This window comes from Symphodus melops, assembly GCF_947650265.1.
Source record: "Symphodus melops genome assembly, chromosome: 6".
NCBI lineage: Eukaryota > Metazoa > Chordata > Actinopteri > Labriformes > Labridae > Symphodus > Symphodus melops.
Genome location: NC_136696.1, coordinates 1,906,526 through 1,933,662, shown reverse-complemented (window position 1 = coordinate 1,933,662; position 27,137 = coordinate 1,906,526). Strand labels below are relative to the sequence as shown.

General features: G+C 39.5%; 2 protein-coding genes across 3 annotated transcripts in view; one reads left to right on the top strand and one right to left on the bottom strand.

Moving 5' to 3' along the window:
• Window positions 1-27,137, bottom strand: part of LOC306825260 (uncharacterized protein) — a 154,448-nt gene that overhangs the window by 55,642 nt on the left and 71,669 nt on the right. The gene's annotated exons all lie outside the window — the stretch shown is intronic.
• Window positions 9-26,984, top strand: LOC306825792 (uncharacterized protein; the record flags this gene model as incomplete). The annotated part of the gene is made up of 4 exons (XM_079346748.1): window positions 9-725; window positions 1,331-1,783; window positions 26,175-26,840; window positions 26,947-26,984. The coding sequence occupies exons 1-4, from the start codon at window positions 554-556 to the stop codon at window positions 26,982-26,984; spliced, it is 1,329 nt and encodes a 442-aa protein (XP_079202874.1). The 5' UTR covers window positions 9-553.

Genomic DNA, 27,137 nt, shown 5'->3' with positions numbered 1-27,137 from the left:
GTAGATGAACTACGACAACAGACAAGTCTAAGAGGAGCTGTAGCTGCGATCGGAACTGACCCTGTTGTTTGTTTACTTCCGCTGTGTGTCACACTATAAAGCACCGACAACAACGGATGTGCGGCAGATTTGTGTTCCATTTGTGGACCATCGGCGGACATCCCGGGGAGGACACTACACTTTCTAAGAAATGTTTAATAAAGTTTAAAACATTTTTTTTAAAGTGCCATGGTAACTTAGCGAGGACTCACATGAGCTACGTTGATGGAACACAACTCCGATTTATATGAGCCAGACTGCTCAAAACGAGCCAGGATTCAGCTTAATCCTCCTTCATGGAATTCATCCCGGAGGATGCTGCTTGGTTTAGTCATGAACAAAAATCAGTTGAAAACGGAACAAAACAGTTGCCGCACATCCGTTGTTGTCGGTACTTTATAACGTGACACACGGCGGAAGTTCACAAATAGCAGCGCTGCATCCAATCGCTGCTTCACCTTTCAGACTTGTCTGTTGTCGTAGTTCACTTTTTAAAGTTTAACGAAACAACAAAATGAGTTCAGCTGAGAGTCTGAGAGAGTTTATCAACGAGCGACTAACGGCTGCTGCGGAAGACATATTTGTAGTTTTTAAAAGAACTATCATCGAGCACGAGGAAGAGATAGATCGACAGCGCAGACTGCTGGATATCGTTTGGAAACCTCACATCACCTTACACAGAACAGGTAAGGATGGCCGTAGCCACCATTGAGGACACCGAGGTCATGTCCTCGGTATTTTTCCCGCCATTTTCGTTTCAAAAGTGGCAAAGAGTTACTTGCATCAGCACATTGCTGACATTTATTTACACAGCACACATCAGCTGAATTTTGTGAAATTGCAATAAACCAATCAATCTTAATTTCACACCAAGGTCCAAGATAAAACATGAATATTTTACACTTCTTATTGTGCCACATAGTCGGCTATGTTAATTAAAATTAACCTCAATGTTCAAAAAAACATAGTTTCCACTGAATTGCAGGAATAGGTGCATTTACTGTGTTTTTTTAATTTTTATTTTTACACAGTCAGCAAACCCAGGGCTGCCCCAGGCCAAGTGGGGGCCCTAAACAGGATTTTATTTTGGGGTCCACCTTCCAATAACATAATAATATTAATTACAATTACTAACGAATCAAATGAACAGCCTCTATCAACAGTGGAATTGTGAGAGTGGAGTTGTTGGATTATTGTCTGCATCAATTGATCTGAAGTTCCTGTCTTTAACAAAGCCTTTGATCTGCTCAGGGACATCTTTGTATAAATGCTTTTGTTTGTCTTCCTCCAGCTCTCCCACAGCAACATGTGTGTAAAGAGGAGGAGGAGGTTCTGACTGACCAGCAGCTCTGTAACCAGGAGAGGAACTCCAGTCCAGACCAAGAGGAGCCAGAGCCTCCACAGATTAAAGAGGAGCAGGAGGAAGACTGCAGCAGTCAGGAGGGAGAGCAGCTGGTACTGAAGCAGGAGACTGACACATTCATGTTGACTCTTACTCATGAGGAGAGTGACCACAGTGAAGATCAACTAAAGAGTGAACACCAGCTTCTTTCTCACAACTCTCATGATGATGAGGATCAAGATCCCACAGGAAGAGAGCACATTAAAGAGCGACTAACAGCTGCTGCTGAAGACATATTTGTAGTTTTTAAAAGAACTATCATCGAGTACGAGGAAGAGATCAACCGTCAGAGCAGACTGCTGGATATCGTTTGGAAACCTCACATCACCTTACACAGAATAGGTGAGGAAAAAACAAACTATTCTTAACTAATGTAAAGAGAAGTTGGGTTTTTATTTGAAACTAGTGGTGCTATATTTGGATGAAGTATGACGGGGTAACATTCATTTAAAACAAACAAACAAACGGATATAACGCCAGACGCTGCTCTAAATCTTTGGGTTACTTAACGTAACGTCTTCTTTGATGACAGAGTGAGGTGTTTCACTATGGAAATCGCTTTGGTGTGACCAACCTGGAAGATCCAATGACAGAACATCTGTCAGGACATACAGGCACTGTATTCGGGGCAACCCCCCCCCTCGTAATATGCAGTCGACCCACCCACTTCAAATCATTCAAGTCAGGTTTCTTACCGTACCTATACAAGGAGGGATGTGAAGGTGAAACACCGCCCTCTTTTATCAAAGAACCAAGGTTACGTTAAGAGCCCAGAGCCCACGAGGTGGCCGTGCTCCTAGTGGAATGATCTCTCTGGCCTATAGCTCTAAGGCAAACCCTTAGAGCTATAGGCCAGAGAGATGGCTTCCACAATCTAATGGGATAGCCTCTGATGAGACAGTGGCTTGCCTCTATGGGGAGTAGCCCAAGACACAAACAGTTGATCGTCCTTTCTGAACGAAGCTGTTTCATTGACAATCACATGCAGAGCGCGCACCGGGCACAAAGTGTTGATCCTCCGCTCCTCTTCTGATGAGAAAGGAGGGGAATGAAAGCCCTTTACTCCACTGTAGGGCATCTGTATGCCGCATCCACCATTTTAGTGAATTTCCCTCTGGATCAATAAAGTATCTATCTATCGTTCTATCGTTCTATCGTACAAAAGCCAGATTAGGCCATAGGCAGACTTTAGTGAGCCCAGGAGCAAACTGTAAGCAGGAGGGTCGTATAGACAAAGCCTGTAAATCACTTTCACACTTTGCTGCAGTCAAAGCCAGCAGTAATGCGGCCTTTAGCGAGACAAACTTCAAGCCTACTGCCTCCATAGGCATGAAAGGGATGTGATAAGACCTCCAACACTACTGACAAATCCCATAAAGAAACCAGGGGTCCAAAAACTGTGAGTTTCCGACGAGCCCCTTTCAAACGGCTAACCAGAGGATGTTGTCCCACAGACTTATCCCCAAACCCAACATGACAGGCGGAAATGGCTGCTAAATGCACCTTTATGGTTGATAAAGCCTTCCCTTTTTCTATCAGAAAACACAGCAGGTCAACTACAGAACACTGGAAAGAAATCGTGTTCCTCGAGCTGCACCACTCCTCAAAAACCCACCATTTACTCTGAAGGGAGTACGAGTAGACGAGGCTCTCGCAGTCTGAATGGTGTCGATAACCTGCTCAGGGAGGCCAGTTGCATTCCAGTTCCACCTCTCACGGGCCAGGCCCACAGCGCTATGCGGTCTGGATGTGGGTGGTAGATTTCCCCTTGCGTCTGGGACAGCAGGTCCCTGCGTAGTGGGAGTGGCCACGGCTCATCGTCCACGTCCAGAAGCGGAACTATTTCTGCCACCCAATGCTTGGATGACCAGCGTGGAGAGATGTTTGTGTCAGGCCACAGCACAGTTTGCACTTTTTAAGGTTCATCCCAGACAAAACTTTCTCATCGTAACATGTTGTCACAAACACACTGAGTGTCTTTGATAAACAGTCACCTTCGGGGACACACTATAGTGCCATAGCCAGTTACTCCCTGCTGAGGGGATAGTTCAAAGTGCCATGTTTAACTAATTTCCACATATATCCCTTTATGTTGCTAAATATGCAGTTTTTACTATTTGGTGAAAATATGCATTAAAAATATTTGATTTATAAAAAAATCTGTTTAAAAAATGTCTCTCTTCTTCCTTAAACGTCTCGCAGGCCAGATGAAGCCTTGAGTTTGACACAGATGCCTTATTGGGACATCTGTCAACAATTTAGCAGTGCCTGCTTGAATGAGCTGAGGGAGCTCCGGTAAATTCTTCACGGGAAGAAAGAGAGAATGATGTGATTTTGGTGGGTTGAGTGTATATTGTGAGGAGGTGTGCCCCGAATACTGATAGATAGATAGATACTTTATTGATCCCGAGGGAAATTCAGTTCAACCTCTCTGTCTCTGACTGTCATTATGTCATTGGAGCTTATTCACCCCAAAGCGATTCTGATAGTGAAACACCAAATCTAAGTGGAAAAAAAAGAATCTTCATTTTACTGTATTTGTTTGTCTTCCTCCAGCTCTCCCACAGCAACATGTGTGTAAAGAGAAGGAGGAGGTTCTGGCTGACCAGCAGCTCTGTAACCAGGAGAGGAACTCCAGTCCAGACCAAGAGGAGCCAGAGCCTCCACAGATTAAAGAGGAGCAGGAGGAAGACTGCAGCAGTCAGGAGGGAGAGCAGCTGGTACTGAAGCAGGAGACTGACACATTCATGTTGACTCTTACTCATGAGGAGAGTGACCACAGTGAAGATCAACTAAAGAGTGAACACCAGCTTCTTTCTCACAACTCTCATGATGATGAGGATCAAGATCCCACAGGAAGAGAGCTCGGAGTCTCGGAATCAACTGGAAAATCAGACCCAAAGAAAAACAGTGACAAAAGAAGAAGTCAGAAGAGTAAAACATCAGAGAGTGACTGTAGTCCTCACCAGGGTGAAAACTCTTTTAAATGTGACACATGGGGCAAATCTTTTAAGAAAAAGTCAGAATTAAAAAATCATCTGAGTGTCCACAGAGGTAAGAAGACTCATACCTGCACGATTTGTGGGAAAGTATACAGTTTAAAGGCAGAACTGACTCTTCATGCAAGAACACACACAGGTGAGAAGCCTTTCTCCTGCAGCACCTGTGGGAAAGCATTCCGCCAAAAGTCAGTGTTAAATGATCACATTCGAATTCACACAGGTGAGAAGCCTTTTGTTTGCAAGACCTGTGGCAAATCTTTCACAGCACATGGTAATTTGACAGAACACATGAGAATACACACAGGTGAGAAGCCTTTCTCCTGCAGCACTTGTGGGAAAAGCTTCTCTCAGACCACAAAATTAAATAGGCACATTCAAATTCATACAGGTGTAAAGCCATTTACCTGTCCAACATGCAACAAATCGTACTCATTTAAAGGTTATTTGAATATCCATATGAAAACACACTCAAAGGAGAGGCAGTTTACCTGCACAACATGCAACAAATCTTATAGTTTAAAAACTAGTTTGGCTTATCACATGAGAACACACGCAGGTGAGAAAACTTTCTCCTGCAGCACCTGTGGGAAAAGCTTCTTTCACAGCTCAAAATTAAAAAAGCACATTCGAATTCACACGGGTGAAAAGCCGTTTACCTGCCCAAAATGCAACAAATCTTTCCTTTTAAATAGTGCTCTGACTGATCACATTAGAATACACACAGGTGAGAGGCCTTTCTCCTGCAAGCTCTGTGGAAAAGCATTCCACCAAAAGTCACAGTTAAATACTCACACTCTAATTCACACAGATGAGAAGCCCTTTGTATGCAAAACCTGTGGCAAATGTTTCAGATCAAAAGGTGAATTGACATTACACATTAGGACACACACAGGTGAGAAGCCTTTCTCCTGCAGCACCTGTGGGAAAAGCTTCTCTCACAGCTCAGCCTTGAAAAGGCACATTCAAATTCATGCAGATCAAAAGCCCTTTGTTTGCAAAACCTGTGGCAAATCTTTCAGATCAAAAGCTGATTTGACAGGACACATTAGAACACACACAGGTGAGAAGCCTTTCACCTGCAGCACCTGTGGGAAAAGCTTCTTTCACACTTCAACCTTGAAAAGGCACATTATTCAAAATCATACAGGTGAAAAGCCGATTATCTGCACAACATGCAACAAATCTTTCAGATCAGAAAGTGAGTTGAAAGAACACATGAAATCACACATAGTTTAGAGGTTGCACTTCTGCATTACCTGTGAGAAAAGATGTGGTGTGACATTTGGAATAACCAAAATAATTCTCACACAGGTCAAAAGACATACACCTGTTGAACATCAAAAGGTTCTTTTCATTAACACATCAAAATTCAGTTAAAAGCTGATGACTGGCCGAACAAGCGGCGGATCTCTGAGAACTGTCTGGTCGTGAAATGTGCAAGCATTCACAAAATGCGAGAAGACATTTTCTCTTCAGAGAGAAACCCACAGGCAGACAGAGTCTGGATCCCTGGATCTCCTCACATGCTGATCCACAGCAATAAAGGACGCAACTGTTGTGACACCCAAATTTCAATCAATAAAGATGATCCTTCTCCTTCTCCTTGACTCCTTCTTGGTAACTCAAAAGTTTCTTTAGGTCTTCATATGCTGAATTGAAGCATCAGAGGATTCAGCTGGATACTTTCTCGGCATATTTTTGAGAGTTTTGGACATGATTAGAAACCACTCTGAGATTAGAGACCATCTTAATATTACAAAATTAAAATTTTCTTCAGAAAAATCCATTTCAGGATTAAAATGTGGGTTGCTGTGTATAGGATTATTACAGAGCTTAATTAACGGGCAACATTTATGTAAAGTTTAATCCAGTAAAATGTGGTTATCAAATTACTATTAATTATTCTTATTTGATTATTATTATAAATCAACAATGTTATAATAGTATTGTTGATTTTTGTTAATAATTAAATTAAATGTATGCGATTTAAAAAAGACCTCTAAACAGTTAAAGAACCTCAGAACACTTGGAAATAGGCCTGTGCATAACAATTGAAGAGTGCTGACCTTCTGAAAGTACATTATGTGTTGTTGATGCGCACAGCGGCGTTTGGGGTGAGGGTCGTGCAAAAGGTGTGAAAACAGACAGTCAATGCAGACCTTAGGGAGTGTCCAAACAAGGTGAAGTCCCCTAACACCTGTGACACTTTTTCACACCTTTACAGTGGTGAATCACCCCATGGGTAAGGGATGACCTCTCAGCCCCCACAGGCAGAAATAACATCAGACCCTCTTCTGCGACCTGTAATTTTCCCCTTGTGTCCACTGCATGGATCGCAGCTGAGAAGTTAAGACGTATCAGACGATTCGGATGGCTCCTGCTCACCCTTATATCAAAGAAAGCACACATAGCTCATCGAATCTCTGGTGAGAGATGTATAGCGGTTTGATCCAGGTAACCCAAACTTCAACATAGATGATTACCCCAGATCAGGGTGAGAAATACGTGGGGTCTCGGCGGGTCTGAGACCCATTGATTGAGACTTACACCCCCCCGAAAACCTTAACAGCAACATGTTGGGGAGTCTCTGGAAAATATTCTCTGCAGTGGACCAGAGGGAGAAAAACAAAAAGTGTTATATTTCTGCAAGAAACTCACTCCAAGGGAGAAGACATTGTATTTTGGTCTAAGCAGTGGGGAGACAAAAGCCCCGTTTCCACCGAGCGGTCGGGCTCGGTTCGTCTCTGTACGGAGCCCATTTTGCGGCATTTCCATAGACTAATCCTGGGAAAGATTGCCAAATAACCGGTCCGTACTGTCCCACTTTTTGGGACCCTTCCGTTGGGGTGCTAAGAATGTGAACCCGAAAAGGTGGAGCTAAACACTGCAGTCCATTGATTGGTTGAAAGAATCGTCACTTCCCGTGTTACGTTTGCAAACAAAACTCCGCCGTGTTTAAGCCATTGACTGTAATACACAGCTGATTGTTTACGTCTGTATTTCTCCACGTGGCAGACAGCCTTCTCTGAAACAAAGCTTGATTGAGTTCTTGTAATAAAGAGTGAAGGATAAAAGTTGTTATTGAATCCTTTTCCTAAATGTTAGAAATCTGACTCCTCTAAATAATTACCTCAAATCTCTGCGCATTCTTTTGATGGGATGAGAGGAATGACTGGAGACGTCTCTTTCAGGTTAACAGAGTTTATTAACCTGATGAATCAAGAATAGAAGTTACAGAGTCTCTGGGTTCAACGCTACGTGTCCCTGACAACAGACAGATACCTGGTCAGTTCATGAAGTCTGAGCCCCGACTATCTTTCCCTGAACCCTTTTATACATTAGACAGAGATTATCTAACCAAATTATGCATTTGAGAATGTGCGGTTTCCTTCCTCCGATTGGACAGCTTTCCAAATTATGCGCCTCCTGATGTTTGGTTCCGCTTCTCTCATTGGTGCATCATTCACCTTCTGTAGGGGAAGACACTTCCTGCCTGGCCTGTTTGTTATCACAGGAAGACATCTAGTCGAGTCATCATTTCCTTTTAAGCAACAAACCATTTGAGTGATTATCTATCAAGGCCCACTGAACCTATAAAAGTGGGTGAGTAATTAACTGTTCAGGGCTTTAAACTAAACCTATGTTTGAGTTGGTGAGTGATTCAGTTTAAAGGGCCAAAAACACATGTTGGAATGTGCACACTTCTGCAAGCCCTCTTCACACAAACACCTTACTGAAAAGTATGATAATTTTATTAACACACACAAACCTAGAATAAAACATGATAAATAACTGGTATAATATAAATGTAAGCGAACATCATTCAAACTGTAAATATCAAACCTTTCCTTTGGACCGGGTGATGAAACTTTATTGCAGTAAGCACATTGATTATAAGCAGAAAAAGGCAGAATATTCTATCAACTCCCCCTTTTGACCTCATTAAACATGAGGTCAATATAAAATAGTCTTCTTCATAAGAATCAATGTTAAGTTCCTGAATAACAAGGCCTGAGCATTAACATGCAATCAAGGGCAATAAGCCCTGATAAACTGAATAAGGTAAGATAAGATAATCCTTTATTCATCTGCAAACTGAGAATTTTACAATGGTGGGCTTCATTTTATTACCACTCACATCCTGGGGTTGTGTATTCCAGTCATCTGGTCTGATAGTGGTGAAATCTACCTGCATTAAAGGAATTAATCATTTACGTCTGTTAAACACATGTTGCCATTGAAGTCTAGGAATTTCAATGGTGATGGAGAAGTGAAGATATTGGGGCGGCAGTAGCTCAGTCTGTAGGGACTTGGGTTGGGAGCAAGGCACCGAACCCCAAAAACTGCTCTGGCGCGCTCGCTGTGGGAGGCCCCGTCACTCTGAGACCTCTCCATTAATGCATGTCACTGGAACCCTGTTTGTGCATGAGTGTGTATCTCGGCCTATGTGTGTGTTCATTAGACAGAGTGAAAACCGAATTTCCCCTCGTGGGATTAATAAAGTATATTAAAAAAAAAAAAAAAAAAATTGAGAACTTGCAAGATCACTGCACCTGCCTCTGAATCCTAAAAAAAGACAGCACAAGAGAAAAGGAGAACAAAAAGAGAAAAAATACAACACAAAACTGTCCTGATCCATTCTTAAACAAGAATAATCATTAAACAGAAAATGTGTATTAATTTATTATTATTATTATTTTATACATATAGAAAGAGACGCTACTAGTACAAGCTACAAGCTACTAGTACAATTAGAGCCCCATAATAAAATCCATATTCAAGTCTGGTGAGATCCAGGGGCGTCCCCCTTAGACACACTGTCACTGAATATGAATATATTACAGGAATGATGAATGAAAGTACTTACCAAAAAAAAAGTGAAGTTTCATGTGGCTTAAAGTTAAAAACACAAAAAACATCTTCAGAGAAGTAATCAGACCAGCGGATCTTAATGTGCTACCATCAGTCTTTCACACCGTCTCCACAGGCCATTTAAATCTCAAATGACCCTCAGTCAGAGGCATAAAAAGAACTAAAGTATTCTTACAAATAAAGGTACTATTATTTATTAATATTTTACTAAAATACTCAAAGTCAGTCTAAACATGCACTCAAATGAAAGTAAAAACTAGCTCATTGAAAATCCACTATAAGTAAAAGTTACTTATTACTGTCTCTCTTTTTTTGTTGTTCATTGAAGGAAAATGTTTACAGAGATGCATCCTGCAAACATATTCTTTTGTACCCCATTAATCAAAACACAATTATAAATAGACATTAAATCTCCTCTCAATCTCTCAGTCTCCAAACTCTCTCACCTTCATCTTTCTCATCACTTATTCAATTCCTTCTTTCTGCACTTTCACAAACATCCTTCTAACTGCATCCTCACATCCGCTTTCTCACATCCACCAACAGGTTCATCTGAACCACTTTGACTTTCTGTCACCTTCTTTCACTCACTATTACCTTTAAATTCTTCCTTCAGGATCATTAAAGTGTCTATGTCGCCTTTTGCTGCTTTCCATGCTATATCTAGTTTTACTTTTTGTGATGAAGGGAATCTTCTACTTTTCCAGTTTACTCAGAGGTAAGTGGTACAGTTTCTCTGGATGTCTAAAACAACAGACATCTGTAAAAAAACGTTCTCACCTCTAAATGAGCAATAAATACATTTGACAAATTAGCCCCTAGTTTTACATATTTCTGGACTTGTTCTTCACAGATGTGAGAAGTAAAGGTTCATTTAGTCAGCTATGTTTATGCTTTCTGCAGTGTAAATAATGTGTGAATGGAACAAAAGTATTCACAACTTTGTTTGTCTGAGATTTGTCACGGTAAATGCTTTAGATAAGGATGAAGAAAGTCACACTATGTATTGTCTTTACAAGAGCTTTTACTACAGCCACTACATATATTATTATGCATCAATACCTATAGTCTATATCCCCCTTTTTTCTGAAAAAGGGCCACATTAACAACACCCCCTTTTTCAGAAACATCTAAGAAGAATGGAGTAAAATAATCTGAGAATTAAAACCATTCTGTCTGTTAGAGGTCAAATGAACAGCAGCCACAACACGCTCTGAGCCCATAAGAATACAGAGAGAGGTAATACACCAGTGAGAGTTAACAACATGCTTCAAAAGCATCATGATACACAAAGTTGGGAGTGCGAATGTAATTTAAAGTGACGTGGTACAGGTCTTTTGGAGGGACTAAAGGCTGGATGGACTGGAACCAAGGTTTCCAAAAGTTGTAAAAAGCAAGAATGTCCTTTTTTTCAAGTGTCTCTGGGAAAGGTCGTTGGTGTACCCGTGAACTCCACTACTGGAACACATTGCGATGAAGATTGAAGGTTGTGAAACATCACCAGTGAGAGTGGAGTAACATAGTCTTGTGTCAACCACAGAGCTGCATGAATTCAACAGTCTTTGTGAGGAGGGGCTCTGCCAAACCCTCTCCCTTAAAGCACTCTGGATGACCCTTGACATTTAACCAGGCTGCTATCACACCTGGTTGGCTCCTTGTCCATTAGGAGTCCGGTACTGATAAGAACCATGCTGCTTGCTGCTTCAGAGGGCCCTGTGAGGGAGGGCCGGAGCAGCTCACTGTCCTGGGCGGTGTCTGGCCCAGTGGTCGAGTGTCCCACAATAAAAACATCCTTGATTCTGTGGACCTGGAGCAAACCCACATCAGCCAAGTCCACCATATCCCCTGTAACCACGCCTGTACGGATTGACATTGTACCCTGTACTCCTCCCATAAGAGTGATATGGCTGCTGTACATATGGTTGCTCTAGATTAAACACCGGAGCGTATTTGGTTGCATCATAAAGTAGCCTCTCCCTCTTGAAGCTGCATCTTTAAGAGGTGCAGCTTGAAGTCTTATTAACTCTATCATCTGCTGTTTGCTGTTGTTTATGTGAGCGTAAGTGATGTAAGACGTGTATCTCCCATCTGGGGAGCAATACACTATTAAAACCAGGCATTTCAACTAGTTCTGCTTTTACTCATTCTGAGAGGCCTGCTACTAGGACCTCTTTGTTTGAACTAAAGCTATGCCCCCCCTAGTACAACCTTATATTAAGAACATGCCAACAAGTGTAGCACCATCTAAGTTGACTTCATTTTTGTGTAGTTTGTCAGTCATCAGTTAAATTTCCAGTCTAATTCTTTAAACATCACTTGTAAACAGTCTAGAAATAGTTGAAATGTCAGCAAGGTGAACATATTATAAAGTTTAAATTATTTTCTCAGCTATGGGGCCAAAATAAAGTAATTTTTGTTTTTTTTATTTTAAGAATGTAAAAACCAAAGTGGGTTGTTTGCATAATAGATGCATGCAAATAAATACTAGTGATCTACGACAGCTAACTCATTTCCTGCGCTCCTTGAATCAATCAATGCTTAAATTTAGCTATATAATATGTCTCTATAACAACAAGAAAAACACTATAAACCATGAACACATTTAACTACATAAAAACAAAGTAACAACAGTGAGGACTGTGGGGTGATACTGAATGGCCTAAGAAAGGGTGGGGCCGTCTTCTCTCCTGTAAAACACCCTATCTAATCTCTCCTTTAAAGATACTGATCAACTCAGTGCACAAAGTCAACAAGCACACAGACCAGAGCTTCACTCTTCCAATCAACAGCCAAAACCCAAAATAAATCTTCAAGCAGTTAAAAAGGAACTCCTCCTCTTAACTATGCAAATGTATGGTTCATCTATTTTAAACCTTTCAGAAGAATTTTAAAAGATTTTCTCCTCTCCTTCAGTAACTGTTCCACTATTATTGCCTATTTAATAACACTAAAATTCTATTTATCAATCACACTCAAACAAAATAATTACACAGGCCTTCACACACATGATTTACCACACAGCACACAAACACACACATCTACAGACATCAACAGCACACACACACGTACTCAGCACAGCACTCACACACACCTACTCAGCACAGCACTCACACACACATCTACTCACAGGTTTACCAGGTAGAGCTAGAGGTGTTGCTCAAAATACTAGTAACAGGGTAGAAGAAAAAGCCCCTACCTTTCCCCTTTCCACTCTCTGAACCAGTGAGAGAAAAGAAAAAGGAGGTGCAATGAACGGAATAAAAAAATATATATCTCTAAATATTTGTACTTGAACTTAAGGAACAGAACATCTGTCCAAGTTAACACACAACAAAAGACACTATATACACGTGAACAGCAGAAAATGTATAGACGCAATGCCCTATTTGGAGTCCTAACTGGCAAGCTTCTACAGCAGTCCTAATGACAACTGCGGCCAGTCACTGGGGGTTCTATCCCAGACTCACAAACAGTTTTAATACACTTCTGCTGATTCACCGCCTCCCCAATGATCCCACACACAGTTCTCTGTCGACTGAAATGACCAGCGCTCAACCTGTTGCCTTCTTGACTTTGTCATTCAGTGTCAGAAGAAAAGACCCAACCCAACATTCAACCCAGCCAGTCTCTCGCCCCTGGCTTTCTAACCAGTCTCTCGCCCCTGGTTTCCTAGTCAGTCTCTCGCCCCTGGTTTCACAACCAGTCTCTCGCCACTGGTTTCACAGCCAGTCTCTCGCCCCTGACTTCTAATTGCTTTCTCTTCGTACAGCCTTCTGTTCGATCGCCTTTCTCCTCGCGCGGCTTTCTGCTCGATCGCTTAATTGTATTCTTGATTCAGTTTTCTAAATTTAGACATTAACACCGTCTATACCCAAACCAGACAACGATAATTTAGGTTTTCCAATGTGCACAATTTTTTGGAAAAGGTTTGTGTTCACCTTTGGTTTTTGTGAGGCCTCTCGATGTCTGGATTGGTCTGGACGTTGTACCATAGACTTCAATGCAGTCGTTCTACTACCTTAAGAAATTAATACATTTGAATTAAACATATTTCAAATTTTTTAATAAATTAATCAATACTTACGTCCTCCATCAAACCTCATCCCCCATCGTCGGGGTCACCTAGTGAAGGATAAAAGTTGTTATTGAATCCTTTTCCAAATGTTGTTAATAGAAATCTGACTCCTCTAAATAATGACCTCAAATCTCTGCACTTTCTTTTGATGGGATGAGAGGAATGACTGAAGACGTCTCTTTCAGGTTAACAGAGTTTATTAACCCGATGAATCAAGAATAGAAGTTACAGAGTCTCTGGGTTCAACACTACGTGTCCCTGACAACAGACAGATACCTGGTCAGTTCGCGACGTCTGAGCCCCGACTGTCTTTCCCTGAACCCTTTTATACATTAGACAGAGATTATCTAACCAAATTATGCATTCAAGAATGTGCGGTTTTCATCCTCCGATTGGGGCAACTTCCAAATTATGCGCCTTCGGATGAGTGGTTCTCCTTTTCTCATTGGTGCATCAATCCTTTCACCTTCTATAGGGGAAGACACATCCTACCTGGCCTGTTTCTTATCACAAGCAGACATCTAGTCTAGTAACCATTTCCTTTTAAGCAACAAACCATTTAAGTGATTAACTTAAATTCAAGGCCCACTGAACCTATAAAAGTGGGTGAGTAATTAACTGTTCAGGGCCTTAAACTAAACCTATGTTTGAGTTGGTGAGTGATTCAGTTTAAAGGGCCGCATCAAACACATGTTGGAATGTGCACTCACTTCTGCAAGCCCTCTTCACACAAACACCTTTATGTACTTAAAAGTATGACAATTTTATTAACACACACAAACCTGGAATAAAACATGATAAAATAACTGGTATAATATAAATGTAAGCGAACATCATTCAAACTGTAAATATCAAACCTTTCCTTTGGACCGGGTGATGAAACTTTATTGCAGTAAGCACTTTGATTATAAGCAGAAAAGGGCCTAATATTCTATCAAGAGTCATATGCCAATGAAGTGGATGAATTGCTGGAAGTCTTCCAGCATTGGTTTTGTTTGTATAGCGTTTTTCTCCTCTGTTGAATGTATTAGTTTGCGGTTAGCAGTTAGCTTCTATCATATCACGCTATTTACATAGCGATTATCGTCATCCAGCTTACATGCCGCCTACCAAATAGGGCACGGGTGGCTGTGGAAACGCAAACGGGATCAGGCTTAATCGAACTAAACCGTACCAAACTGTACCGATCCGTACCGGACTGCTGTGTGGAAACGGGGCTATCAGTTTACACAGGGAAATGATCGCAATATTATTAGCATTACAGTGGATAGAGGAAACAATACCATTAAAATCAATCATTTGTTCAGATTCAAGTTCATCAATCATTAGTCTACAGTACAATCATTCAGAAAGCAGACCAGACATTTTAATAGATATCAATCAAACGCTGTATCGAAATTCAGATGATGGGCCTTACAGTGATGGTTTTGTGGGTACCTGCACAGATAGGGATACAAGGGAACGAATTTGCAGACAAGGTGGCAAAGAAGGCTACAACAAATCCGCAAGTAGATTTAGTAGTTAATATTAGCAGAACAGACGTGAAGAGCATTATTAACTCATTCTCCGCCATTGACGGAATATTCCGTCATTTGGAACCCAACCGTTCCCCGCCATTGACGGAATTTTCCGTCAATTGGTGTTTTCAGTGTAATATGATAGGGGGCGCTCTGGCGGACATTGTGAAAAAGTTACAGGACTGTGGGGTCAAAAACCAACAAACAAGACCACTCGCGGGAAAGTAGAGAGAAAAAAAACAAACATTTTCTTCGTCCTTATTTTCCAGCGGGCGGTGTTCTATCAGTCTATATGTGAGTTTGACGCGTGTCAATAAGTCAACATTAGCCGTATAGATATGAGATAAAAGCTCTTGAACAGTACAAACATGCTGGCGCCAGCAAGGAGATATTCGGCTGCGGAAACTACAGAGTTAATTATCGATACAGACTCTGATCATTCATTTTTTGACCTCCGTGAAACTGATTTGGATGAAGACAGCAGCGGCGACAGTGAATGGAGGGATTCAGGACGTGTAAGAGGTAAGATATGATCACGTTATTTTTTGATTCACCGTGATAGCATACACATCTGATAATTCATGAGATAACGTGACGTCGAAATAACATATCTCTCATTTTTGTACATAAACTATGTACCAAACGAATTTTTGACTGACTTTTTATTGTAATTTCCAGACACAGAGTCCAGGTCTCCAAGGTCCAGACATACACGTAGGTGCAAGAGGTGAGTCATGATAACATATTTTATTTAGTTTGATAGTATGTTACTTGGATTGTATGATTATAAGATACTATATGAGAGCATCTGCTAACTTGTGAGAGAAGATAAAAAAAGAAATAATTTAGCTTTCATTTTGTACACAAACTATTTACCAAATGAATATTTGTTTGACATTTTACTGTCATTTTACACACAGAGTCCAGGGATTCAAGGCCCAGGTGTCCTTTATACAGAACTACTCAAGGTGAAAAAGGTAAGATGTGATATGAAGAGGCCGAAAAATAACGTTTCTCTCTTTGTGCACATCACACTGTTGAATAAAAAAATTGTCTTTCTAATTATTTACAGGTCGAACACAGCAAAGAGGCAGAGGTCGGACCTGTGGATCTTATGGGCGTGGTGGAGGTCAAGTACCTGGTGACCAAGCAAGAGGGTCTGTAAACCAGCCAGGTGCAGGTCCTGGTCCAGGTAATCTGATGTGGAAAGAAATGAACTGGCAGCCAAAAGACTTTCCTTTTCACTGAGAATCCTGGACCTCTAAATGATGCTGCTGCTCTTGATCATATCATTCGTAAGCCTGACCTTGAAATGTACTGGTCTACAGATGACATTTTGGCCACCCCCTACTTCAACAAGGTCATGTCCCGCAACCGGTTTGAAATCATATGGAGATTTCTACAATCCAATGATTATGAATCAAGGCCAGCAAATAGCACTGACAGGTTGTACAAAGTCCGCCCTGTCTTATATTACCTTATATCTAAATTCAGTCAAATGTATCAACCTAACACCAACATTTGCATTGATGAGGGTATGCTTCTGTGGTGTGGACGGCTAGCGTTCAGGGTATACAATCCCCAAAAACCTGTCAAATATGGGTTCAAATCCTACATCCTTTGTGATTCTGACACAGGGTACTGTTACAACATGAAACCCTATTGCGGAGAAGGCACTTCCCTGGGAGACACAATTGTCTCTCTTCTTGATCAGGTTTTTGTTCAACTAATGTTTTATTATTGAAAATAATAATGATATTTAAGTGTTTGTAAAAACAAAGTATTTCTGAGTGTATAAGAGAAGAAAAATGTATAATATAGTTTGTAAATGTTGTAGTGCTACACTATTCAAAGAAAATTAATAATTTTATGTAATCATTTTTATTTATTTTAGTTATCTATTTTAAAATATAACTGTAGTTGTCAAATGAAAGTAAAAAGAATCCAAATGTAAACTCAAAATCACTTTTTTTCTTGAAAATAAGTGTGTTTTACAAAAGTGCTGTTTTCTCAGCTTTTTGTCCGGAATGTGGTTTTTTTGTGAAAATGGCCGATATTCAAGTGCTGATAAAAAAAGATTGAATGAAGTTTGAATAAAATAGTTTTTTGTATATGAAAGCAGAGGCTCTGATCTTTCTTTTGATGTATTCAATATTTACATATTCAAAGAACAAAATATTCTGTGAGTCTTGAAAGATTGGTGAAAATGGTGAAAAAGGCTGGCGCTGGCTGGCAAACATTCTAGAATTCTCTGGCGGGGAAAGAGTTAAACAGAGACTGAAGGAAAAGTGGCAAAAGAAGTGTGAGGAAGGAAGGAAAGGACGGTGGTTTTATAGAAACCAAAGGAAGGTTGGTGAGATGAGAAGTGCAGGTACCAATAGGAGAAATGAAAGAGAAATATCTAGAATAAGATTTGGACACACTGGATTAAATAGTACACTGTTTAAAATAGGAAAACATAACACACGAAGATGCGATTACTGTGGACAAGAGGAGACATTGGAACATGTTATTATGCACTGCCAGAAATATGATTTAAAAAGAAGACAAATGGTGGAAAAATTGAAAGAAATTATAGTACAATTGAACGTTAAAGATATCTTACAAAAGCACTCAGAAAATGAAGGAGTCAGGATTTTATTAGATTTTCTGGGGAAAACTAAGTTAATTGACAGGATATAGTTGTTGGTTTTTTTTTCCATTTTATATTGTTTACAGAGAGTACAATTATTAGCTATTTTGATCCACACTCCATACCAGTAGGTGGTGGAAATGCACCAATTTGTTGTTTGCCAACCGCCATAAAACGTCAAAGAAGAAGAAGAAGTAAGCAAGGTCTAGGCTGCTGACAGGAGACGTGAGAGGCTGCCCACTGAGCAGATTGTGAAGCTGGGTTTTGATGGAGGATATCGTAGCTGTTGGTCGGTAGTTTGGAGCACGGAGCGTCAAACAAACTGTACCGTGAGTGTAGCTATGGGTGACACTTCGGATGGTGATGGTGGTGGATGGACTTCAGAAATGGAGATTAGTCAATGGAAAGCTGCAAGGAAAAAATCATGGTCTGTAGCAAGTAGTGGAGAAGAAGGCTCAACACAAGTTTCAAAAAAACTGAAAGCTAGAACTAATGGGAACAATAAACCCCAAAGTGACAAGCAGGAGGATTTGAAAGTTATCATTACATTCAGTAATGATAAAGGACATTTTCATCCAGTCAAGGTGACGAAAGCAATAGAGAAAGAAATAGGGAAAATCAAGTATGCTAAACTGTTGGGTAACAGAAGAATTCTCATATCAGCAGTGAACAAGAAACAACAAGAGAAGATCATGAAAATGAATCATCTTAATGGAAGTCAGATTAAAGTACATTCACCAGGAATGGTTGACAAAACAAGAGGAGTGATATCAAATGTACTTCTAGAGATGACAATGGAAGAAGTGAAGAAAGAGTTGCAAGGCAGTAAAGTACTCGAAGCTAAAAGACTCCAAACAAATAAAGGTGGTGTCAAGAATGATAGTCTGTCTGTGCTGCTTGTTTTTGAAAAGACAATGCCTTTGGAAGTCAAAATCGGATGGTTCAACTATAAAGTGAGGGACTATATTCCTCAAGCTCTAAGGCAGGGGTGGCCAAACCTGGTCCTCAAGAGCCACAATCCTGCATGTTTTAGATGTCTCCCTCTTCCAACACACCTGATTCAAATGATCAGGATCGTTATCAGGCTTCTGCAGAGCTTGATGACGAGATAATCATTTGAATCAGGTGTGTTGAAGAGGGAGACATCTAAAACATGCAGGATTGTGGCTCTTGAGGACCAGGGTTGGCCACCCCTGCTCTAAGGTGTTTCAAATGCCAGAGAATAGGGCACATAGCTCAACAATGCAAATGGAAACAGAGATGTGCAAAATGTGGAGAAAAACATGATTATGGTAAATGTAAAAAGGATGCTGTAACTGTGGAGGTGAGCATAATGCTGCATATGCTGGATGTGTGGTCCAAACTCAAGCTAAAGAAGTACAGAGGTACAAAACTTTGAATAAGGTGACATATGCTGAGGCATTAAGAAGTGTAAGTTTTCATGAAAACAGATAAAATAGTCTAAATGAGTTTCATACAAACACAGATGGAAATTTGAGGAATGCAGGTCCTCAGCGGGCAGGTACAGAATCTACTCCTCCTGGAAGATTGACTACAGTACAGCAGCAATGCAATCATAAGTGCAAAGTTAAGGAGAACACATTGATAGTGGAGAAGGAAAGTTTTGTAGCTTTTATATGTAAAGTAATTAATGTTGCAACACGACAAGAAAGGAAGAGTGATCGAATTAAGACAGTAGTAGAAGGTGCAGAGGAGTTTCTAGATATCAAAGATTTAAAAGCTGAAGACATACATCGTATGTTGAGGGGTGCAAATGAGGAGGGTTCTCAGAATACCACTTAATTTAGGGATGGTGTTCCTCATTTTACAGTTGAATGCTAGGAGCTTGATTGCAAATGGACAAGAATTTAAAAGGTTTGTAACAGAATCTGAAATGAGACCTGATGTTTGCATTCAAGAAACCTGGCTTAGGCCTCACCTTGATTTCATTTTACCTGGATTTGAGTCTGTTAGGTTTGATCGAGAAGGAAATCAGGGAGGGGGTTGTGCAACATTTGTAAAAGATGGAAGACCATTCAGAAGAATACCAACCTCAACCGACATAGAATGTGTGATCATTGAAATATGTAAATCAGATGGAAATATAACAATAATTAACATGTACAATCCTTGTGTTACAATCCAGAATAAAACCCAAATGCACAACCAGGGAACAGAGTAACAACAATAATTTATTATAAACAGGGGTAGTGACACTAGTGAGAACAATGAGCGAGAGTCCAAGCTCTGTGGTGAGTAGTGCAGACAACAATCCAGGTGATGATCCAAAAAACCAAATCCAGCACGCGTGAGGATAATCCAAAGTGACAACGAGGAGATGACAGGATACAAGAGGGCAGGTAAGTCTGGACGGGGAGCTGATGAGGAGAAAACACGGAGAGGGTAAGTACGAGGAGACCACAGAGAACATCAAAATACGAGGGAGCCTGATTTAGAGGTACGCTACCACGGTGAGTTGACAATAATCTGGCGCCGGCTGCATGTAGAGAGCCGGCTTAAGAGCAGGAGTTGATGAGCAGTTGAGATGAGCCACACCTGGGTGTGCAGCTGAAACCAATCACAATCAAGGGGAAAAGGAAGCACACAGGAGGAGATGACAGACAGGGAAAACTAACAACACGCGTGGACAACACTAAAACAACCCAAATCATAACACCTTGTAAATTATTAAATCTGAGAATATTAGAAGACATAATGAGACGAGGAAATGGGAGAGAAATATGGTGTGGAGACTTCAATGCACATAATAATCTCTGGGGAAGTAAGCATACAGACAGTAATGGCAGAGTAGTGGAAGAATTGATGGATGTTAGGCAGTTAGTTTGTCTAAATGATGGAAATGGTACAAGAATTGATATACGATCTAACTCAGTATCTTGTATTGATCTCACTTTAGTTTCTAATAACTTTGCACACTCTTGTGAGTGGAATATAGAAAATAATACAAACATAGGAAGTGATCATTTTCCAATATTGTGCGCTATAAATGTTGAAATAAATTTCACAGAAAATTCCAGTCATAAGAAATGGTGTTTTGAAAAAGCAGATTGGAAAAACTTTAAAGAATTATGCTGTAAATTTGCAGATTCAATTTCAATGGAGGGTAACATTGAGGAATGTGCAGATGAAGTATCAATATATCTATATATCTATATATATCAAGATATTTATAGTATCAAAAGCCATATTAAAAGCAGCAGGAAAAAGTATTCCTTTCAAATCAGTAGGGGGTAAAAAGAAAATGGTCCCATGGTGGAATGATAAATGTACGGAAGCTATCAAGGAAAGAAATAGTTCATTGAGATTATTAAAAAATAATTTGAATTCAGAGAACTTAATTAATCATCAAAGGAAACACAATAACAGATAAAGATAAGGCAAATATGTTGGGAAAGAAGTTTGCCAGTGTACATAGTGGTCAACATTTAGATGATGATCACAGGAAAAAAAAAAGTGTATCATAAAAAGTAAAAATAAATAGTATTTTTTGATATTGAAAAAGCATATGACTCTATGTGGAGGGAAGGGCTATTAATTAAATTGAACAAAATAGGAATTAGAGGCAGGTTTTATAACTGGGTATTAGACTTTCTTTCAGATAGAAGATTTAAGGTAAAAATAGGTTCAGAAGTATCTGAAGAATATGATATTATGAATGGAATTCCCCAAGGTAGTGTTATTAGTCCTGTACTATTTAATGTTATGATTAATGATATCTTTTCAAATCTAGATAGAAGAGTTGGATCAGCGCTATATGCGGATGATGGAGCCATTTGGGTCAGAGGAAGAGATCCCAAAAATGTGACAGATAAAATTGAAGAATCAATAAGAAAAGTTGAACAATGGTCTTATAAATGGGGCTTTAAGCTTTCAGCAAGTAAATCCTGTCATATGTTATTTACCAGAAAAAAAGGGATAGACAAAAATACATTTAAGCTATATGGACAGGATATGGAAAGAGTAGATCAGTTTAAATATTTAGGTATGTGGCTTGATCAAAAGGGTACATGGAAAATTCATGTGGAAAAAGTAGAATCTAAATGTAAGAAAATTATAAATGTAATGAGAGCAATAGCTGGACAAGAGTGGGGAGCTGATAAAAGATCACTCATGTACATATATAGGGCTTTGATGAGGTCAACTATAGACTATGGGTGTTTTGTGTACAGAGCAGCAGCCAAAACTCATCTATTAAAAATAGATAGAGTCATTAATAAAGCACTGAGGATATGTGCTGGTGCAATGAGATCAACTCCAATTCAGGCATTACAGGTGGAGTTAGGAGAAGCCCCTTCAGACTTAAGAAGTGATAAACTCATGCTATCATATTGGAGTCGGTTACATGGTAGTGACAGTGGTAGAGAGGAGGTCTCTGGACAAAATGCTCTCCATCATGGACAACACACACCACCCTCTGCACAGCACCTTCACCGGCCAGAGGAGCATGTTCAGCGAAAGACTGCTGTCACAGTCGTGCTCCATGGACAGACTCAAGGCAGGGAAGAAGCGCACGGTGATCCCTGGAATCTTTTTTCACTTTTTTCTCACTCCTCACCTGCACTGCTGACCTCAGAGTCAGCCTCCAGTTGGACACTTTAAATGCATATTGATAGTCACCTTACTGAGCACTGGTCACTTTAATGATAATCACCCTAGTCATGTCTGGTTTCATCCTACTGTTGTGTTATGCTACATCTGTAAGGGTTGACATGATCACCCTAATTAGGTCAAGTTTCACTCTATTGTCTCCAACACTTAATGCTAATCTGCCCATCAATAGTTGGGTACTTAACGATAATTACCCTAAGCACTCCTGGTTTCACCATATTGTCTAGGTCACTTAATGCAAATCACTGCTCCTTTAAGTTGGTGAGCCAATTTACATTCCTGCATTGACTGTTTAACGACTGTACTCACACCTCTGGCATAAGCTCAAACACCTCTGTACATGCACATGTAACTAGTTTCTAAAGGTCAGCACTTTGTTTCTAAGGCTCTTTAACTGTTTACAGGTCTCTTTTAACCAACACATATTTTTCTCTCCTCACAGGTTATGTACATTATGCTATATTAGTTTTAAGTCTAACTGCTAATGCTAACTGCACAGGTTTAACATATAATTATGTTTATTCTTAGTCACATAGGGGCTGCTAAATCTGTTTGGGGGATTTGTATACAGAGGGGAGGGGGGACAGCGGGTGTGTATTGTAACTAATGTCTTGTGTCCTGCCTGTCTGTATACTGCTACTGGATGCCTTGAATTTCCCTCGGGATCAATAAAGTATCTATCTATCTATCTATCTATCTATCTAGTGATAGTACAAATCCTGCTAATAATCCTGTGTAATAAAAGATTGTTGGGAATATCATTCTTTTAAAGGTAATGGATTTGGTTGGGAAATAAAAGCAAAAGTAAAGGAATATAAGATTGAAAATATATGCTTTACATCTCCTACTCCTATCAGTGATATTCCTATGTGGATGTTTCCGGCTACTGAGGTAGATTTGAGTTTGATGGACCTAAAAAGAAAATGGGGAGACAATGAGAAAAGAATATTGGTAAGTCAGTATATTAAAAATAAATATTACAATTATATAGAAATATATACAGACGGATCTAAAGACAAAGAGGATAGGGTAGGTATAGAAATAAGCATACCATCAATAAAAATAAATATTGGTAAAAGATTACCTGATCAGTTGTCAATATACGGCAGAAATTATGGCTATTATTATAGGACTTCAATGGGTGGAGGAAGTGAAACCAGATAGAGTAGTATGTTGTGTTGATTCCTTATCCGCCCTCTATAGTATCCAGAATATGAAATCGGATAGAGAAGATTTAATGTTACAAATTCATCAAAGTTTGTTTAGACTACATAAACTTCTTATAGAAGTGAGATTCTGTTGGGTACCTGCACATGTAGGAGTTAAAGGAAATGAAAAAGCAGATAAAATAGCTAAAATGTCTACTAAAATCGGAGAATTTATAGATGTTCCTTTTGGTAAAGGCGAAATTAAGACATTGATCAAAAAAGAAATGACAAAGAAATGGAAAGTCAGATGGGACAGGAATAAAAATGGGAGGAAATATTGCAATTTACAGAAATCTATAAATACACAAGGAGTAAATAGGAAAAATAGAAGAGAGGAGACAATTTTTACTAAAATGAGATTTGACCATACAGGGTTGAATAACACAATGTTTTGTTAGGTAAAAGAGAAACAGATTGCAAAAAATATAGAAGAATGAGGATAAGACTAAATCAAAAGATAAGACAGGTAGGAAGGAAATGGAGTATTGAGGGATTACTTGGAACTACAGGAGAAGGAATCAAGAAAACACAGAAAGCTGTGATTCAATTTTTGAAAGATATAGAGATATATAATCGGATTTAGGTCATTACTTATTTATTTATTATTATTATTATTTTATTATTATTAATTATTATTATTATTATTATTATTATTTTTATAAATATTCTTTTTAAAAAATTATTATTATTATTATTTTTGTTTTTCATTTACTTGATTAAATAGAGAAGTATAAACTCAAGCTACATACTCCGGTACAGTAGGTGGCGGTATACACCTCTTTAAGATATGTTTGTAACCCGCCATTTAAACTAAAAGAAGAAGTAGAAGTAGAAGTAGAAGTAGAAGAAGAAGAAGAAGAAGAAGAAGAAGAAGAAGAAGAAGAAGAAGAAGAAGAAGAAGAAGAAGAAGAAGAAGAAGAAGAAGAAGAAGAAGAAGAAGAAGAAGAAGAAGAAGAAGAAGAAGAGTGACCGTTCCTATCACAGCCACATCTCCTCTCAGACTTCTTTGTTGTCGTTGTGCGTCTTATTTTAAAGTTTATTGAAACGACAAAATGAGTCCAGCTGAGTTTCTGAGAGAGTTTATCACCGAGCGACTAACGATTGCTGCGGAAGACATATTTGTAGTTTTTAAAAGAACTATCATCGAGCACGAGAAAGAGATATATCGTCAACGCAGACTGCTGGATGTTGTTTGGAAACCTCACATCCCCTTACACAGAACAGGTGAGGAACTGCCTAACTTATTTTAATTAGACAATGAATGTTACAGTGTTACAAAACTATGTCTTGTACAAATTAGTCTTATTCCCTGATTTTATTTTTAGCTAATTGTTGTTATTTAATGTTGACTTTTTTTTGTCTGGCCCCCAGGGTTTAGATAGTTGAGGATGTGTTCACACCGGAAAAGTCCTTTAGTCCGCTTTCTTTTGTTCGGACCAAATACAAGGCTTCCTTTTTTTCACAAGAGGAGATTCAGATTTCATTAAGATGAAAGTAAACAATCATGGAGAACTTGCATGCTGCACTCACTGTCCTGGTATTCAACATTTTAGAAACAATTTCATCCATTTAGTACAGGTACAAAAATATTTATTGTGTAAAAATGTAGATCTATGTGTGGGCAATAAACCGGTATTATGATGAATGTGGCCGAGGTTATAAATGGCGTATGTGGTGCAGGGGAGAGGAGGAGGATCAGACTGCTGCTGTTCTGTTCATAGTCTGTGTGATTTAAATGTTTTGGATAATAAAGGAACATAGGAACCTAAACCTTTTTATCCAATGAGTGAACGATCTTTGCACACGTGGTTTTGTTTATGAATTCTGGGCCTCTTGCGAAAAGTGCAATGTGAAAACAAACCAAAAAAGAAACATTTTATTTGGTCCGAACCAAAGAAAGCGGACTAAAGGACTTTTCTGGTGTGAATACACCCTAGATTGGTTCTCTTTGGGTTTAGATTTTTGAGTTAATCAAGGGGATCGTAACACAATAAAACAGGACAAAAGTTGCAAACAAAAAACAAGGTTTTCTGTTTATTTCTTTTTTAGAAGAAGGCAAACAATTGTTGTGACCAACTCAAAAATCTAAAAGTGTGTTTTTGTACACTATTATATGTTTGATCATGTAGAAATCATCAAACTTGAAGCAAGAGCCCCAAAACATCTTCATTTAGAGAAACGGGATTCCTGTTATAAATAATTATATTTCCCGCTCTTATATAGGTAGGTATAGTATATCAGTTATTGTGCTTTAAAAAGAAACAATGCCAACGAACTACAATAAAGGAGAAAAACACTGAATATCCAGTCAGCACAACAAGTAACATTTTTTTCATGATAGAGGAAGAATTCAACAAAATAATCAGACTTTTATTATTTAAGGTTTAAAGGAGAAATCTGTAAGACATGGACTAAATGAAATGATAAAGTGACTTTACTATATGATCAGACATTAATGAAATATGCTATGTTGAAGTGCTGAATGGTCTCGTCTTTGTTTGGACCAGAGAAGGTAGACGGTTTTAAGGCACCCCCACATGGCTGTTTTGGACGCCCCTCCATTTTCCAGATATGAGACCAGTTATCAAAGAAAACTAACCTGCTATGTGACACGTGCACAAATCACAACTGTGATGTAGAAACAAAATTACTTTTAGCCCTATTTGCACATCTTTGTTTTTGTTCTTTGTGTTTCTATTATTGTCTGCATCAATTAATCTGAAGTTCCTGTCTTTAACAAAGCCTTTGATCTGCTCAGGGACAGCTTAGTATAAATGCTTTTGTTTGTCTTCCTCCAGCTCTCCCACAGCAACATGTGTGTAAAGAGGAGGAGGAGGTTCTGGCTGACCAGCAGCTCTGTAACCAGGAGAGGAACTCCAGTCCAGACCAAGAGGAGCCAGAGCCTCCACAGATTAAAGAGGAGCAGGAGGAAGACTGCAGCAGTCAGGAGGGAGAGCAGCTGGTACTGAAGCAGGAGACTGACACATTCATGTTGACTCTTACTCATGAGGAGAGTGACCACAGTGAAGTTCAACTAAAGAGTGAACACCAGCTTCTTTCTCACAACTCTCATGATGATGAGGATCAAGATCCCACAGGAAGAGAGCTCGGAGTCTCAGAATCAACTGGAAAATCAGACCCAAAGAAAAACAGTGACAAAAGAAGAAGTCAGAAGAGTAAAACATCAGAGAGTGACTGTAGTCCTCACCAGGGTGAAAACTCTTTTAAATGTGACACATGCGGCAAATCTTTTAAGAAAAAGTCAGAATTACAAAATCATCTGAGTGTCCACAGAGGTAAGAAGACTCATACCTGCACAATTTGTGGGGAAATATTCAGTTTAAAGTCAAAACTAACTCTTCATGCAAGAAAACACACAGGTGAGAGGCGTTTCTCCTGCAGCACCTGTGGGAAAGCATTCTACTTTAAGTCAGGGTTGAAGAAACACAATCGAATTCACACAGGTGAGAGGCCTTTTGTTTGCAAGACCTGTGGCAAATCTTTCACAGCACATTGTCATTTGACAGAACACATGAGAATACACACAGGTGAGAAGCCTTTCTCCTGCAGCATCTGTGGCAAAGCATTCCGCCAAAAGACAGCGTTAACTGGTCACATTCGAACACACACAGGTGAGAAGCCTTTCTCCTGCAGCACCTGTGGGAAAAGCTTCTCTAGGAGCTCAGACCTGAAAGTACACATAATTCGAATTCATACAGGTGAAAAGCCGTTTACCTGCACAACATGCAACAAATCTTTTT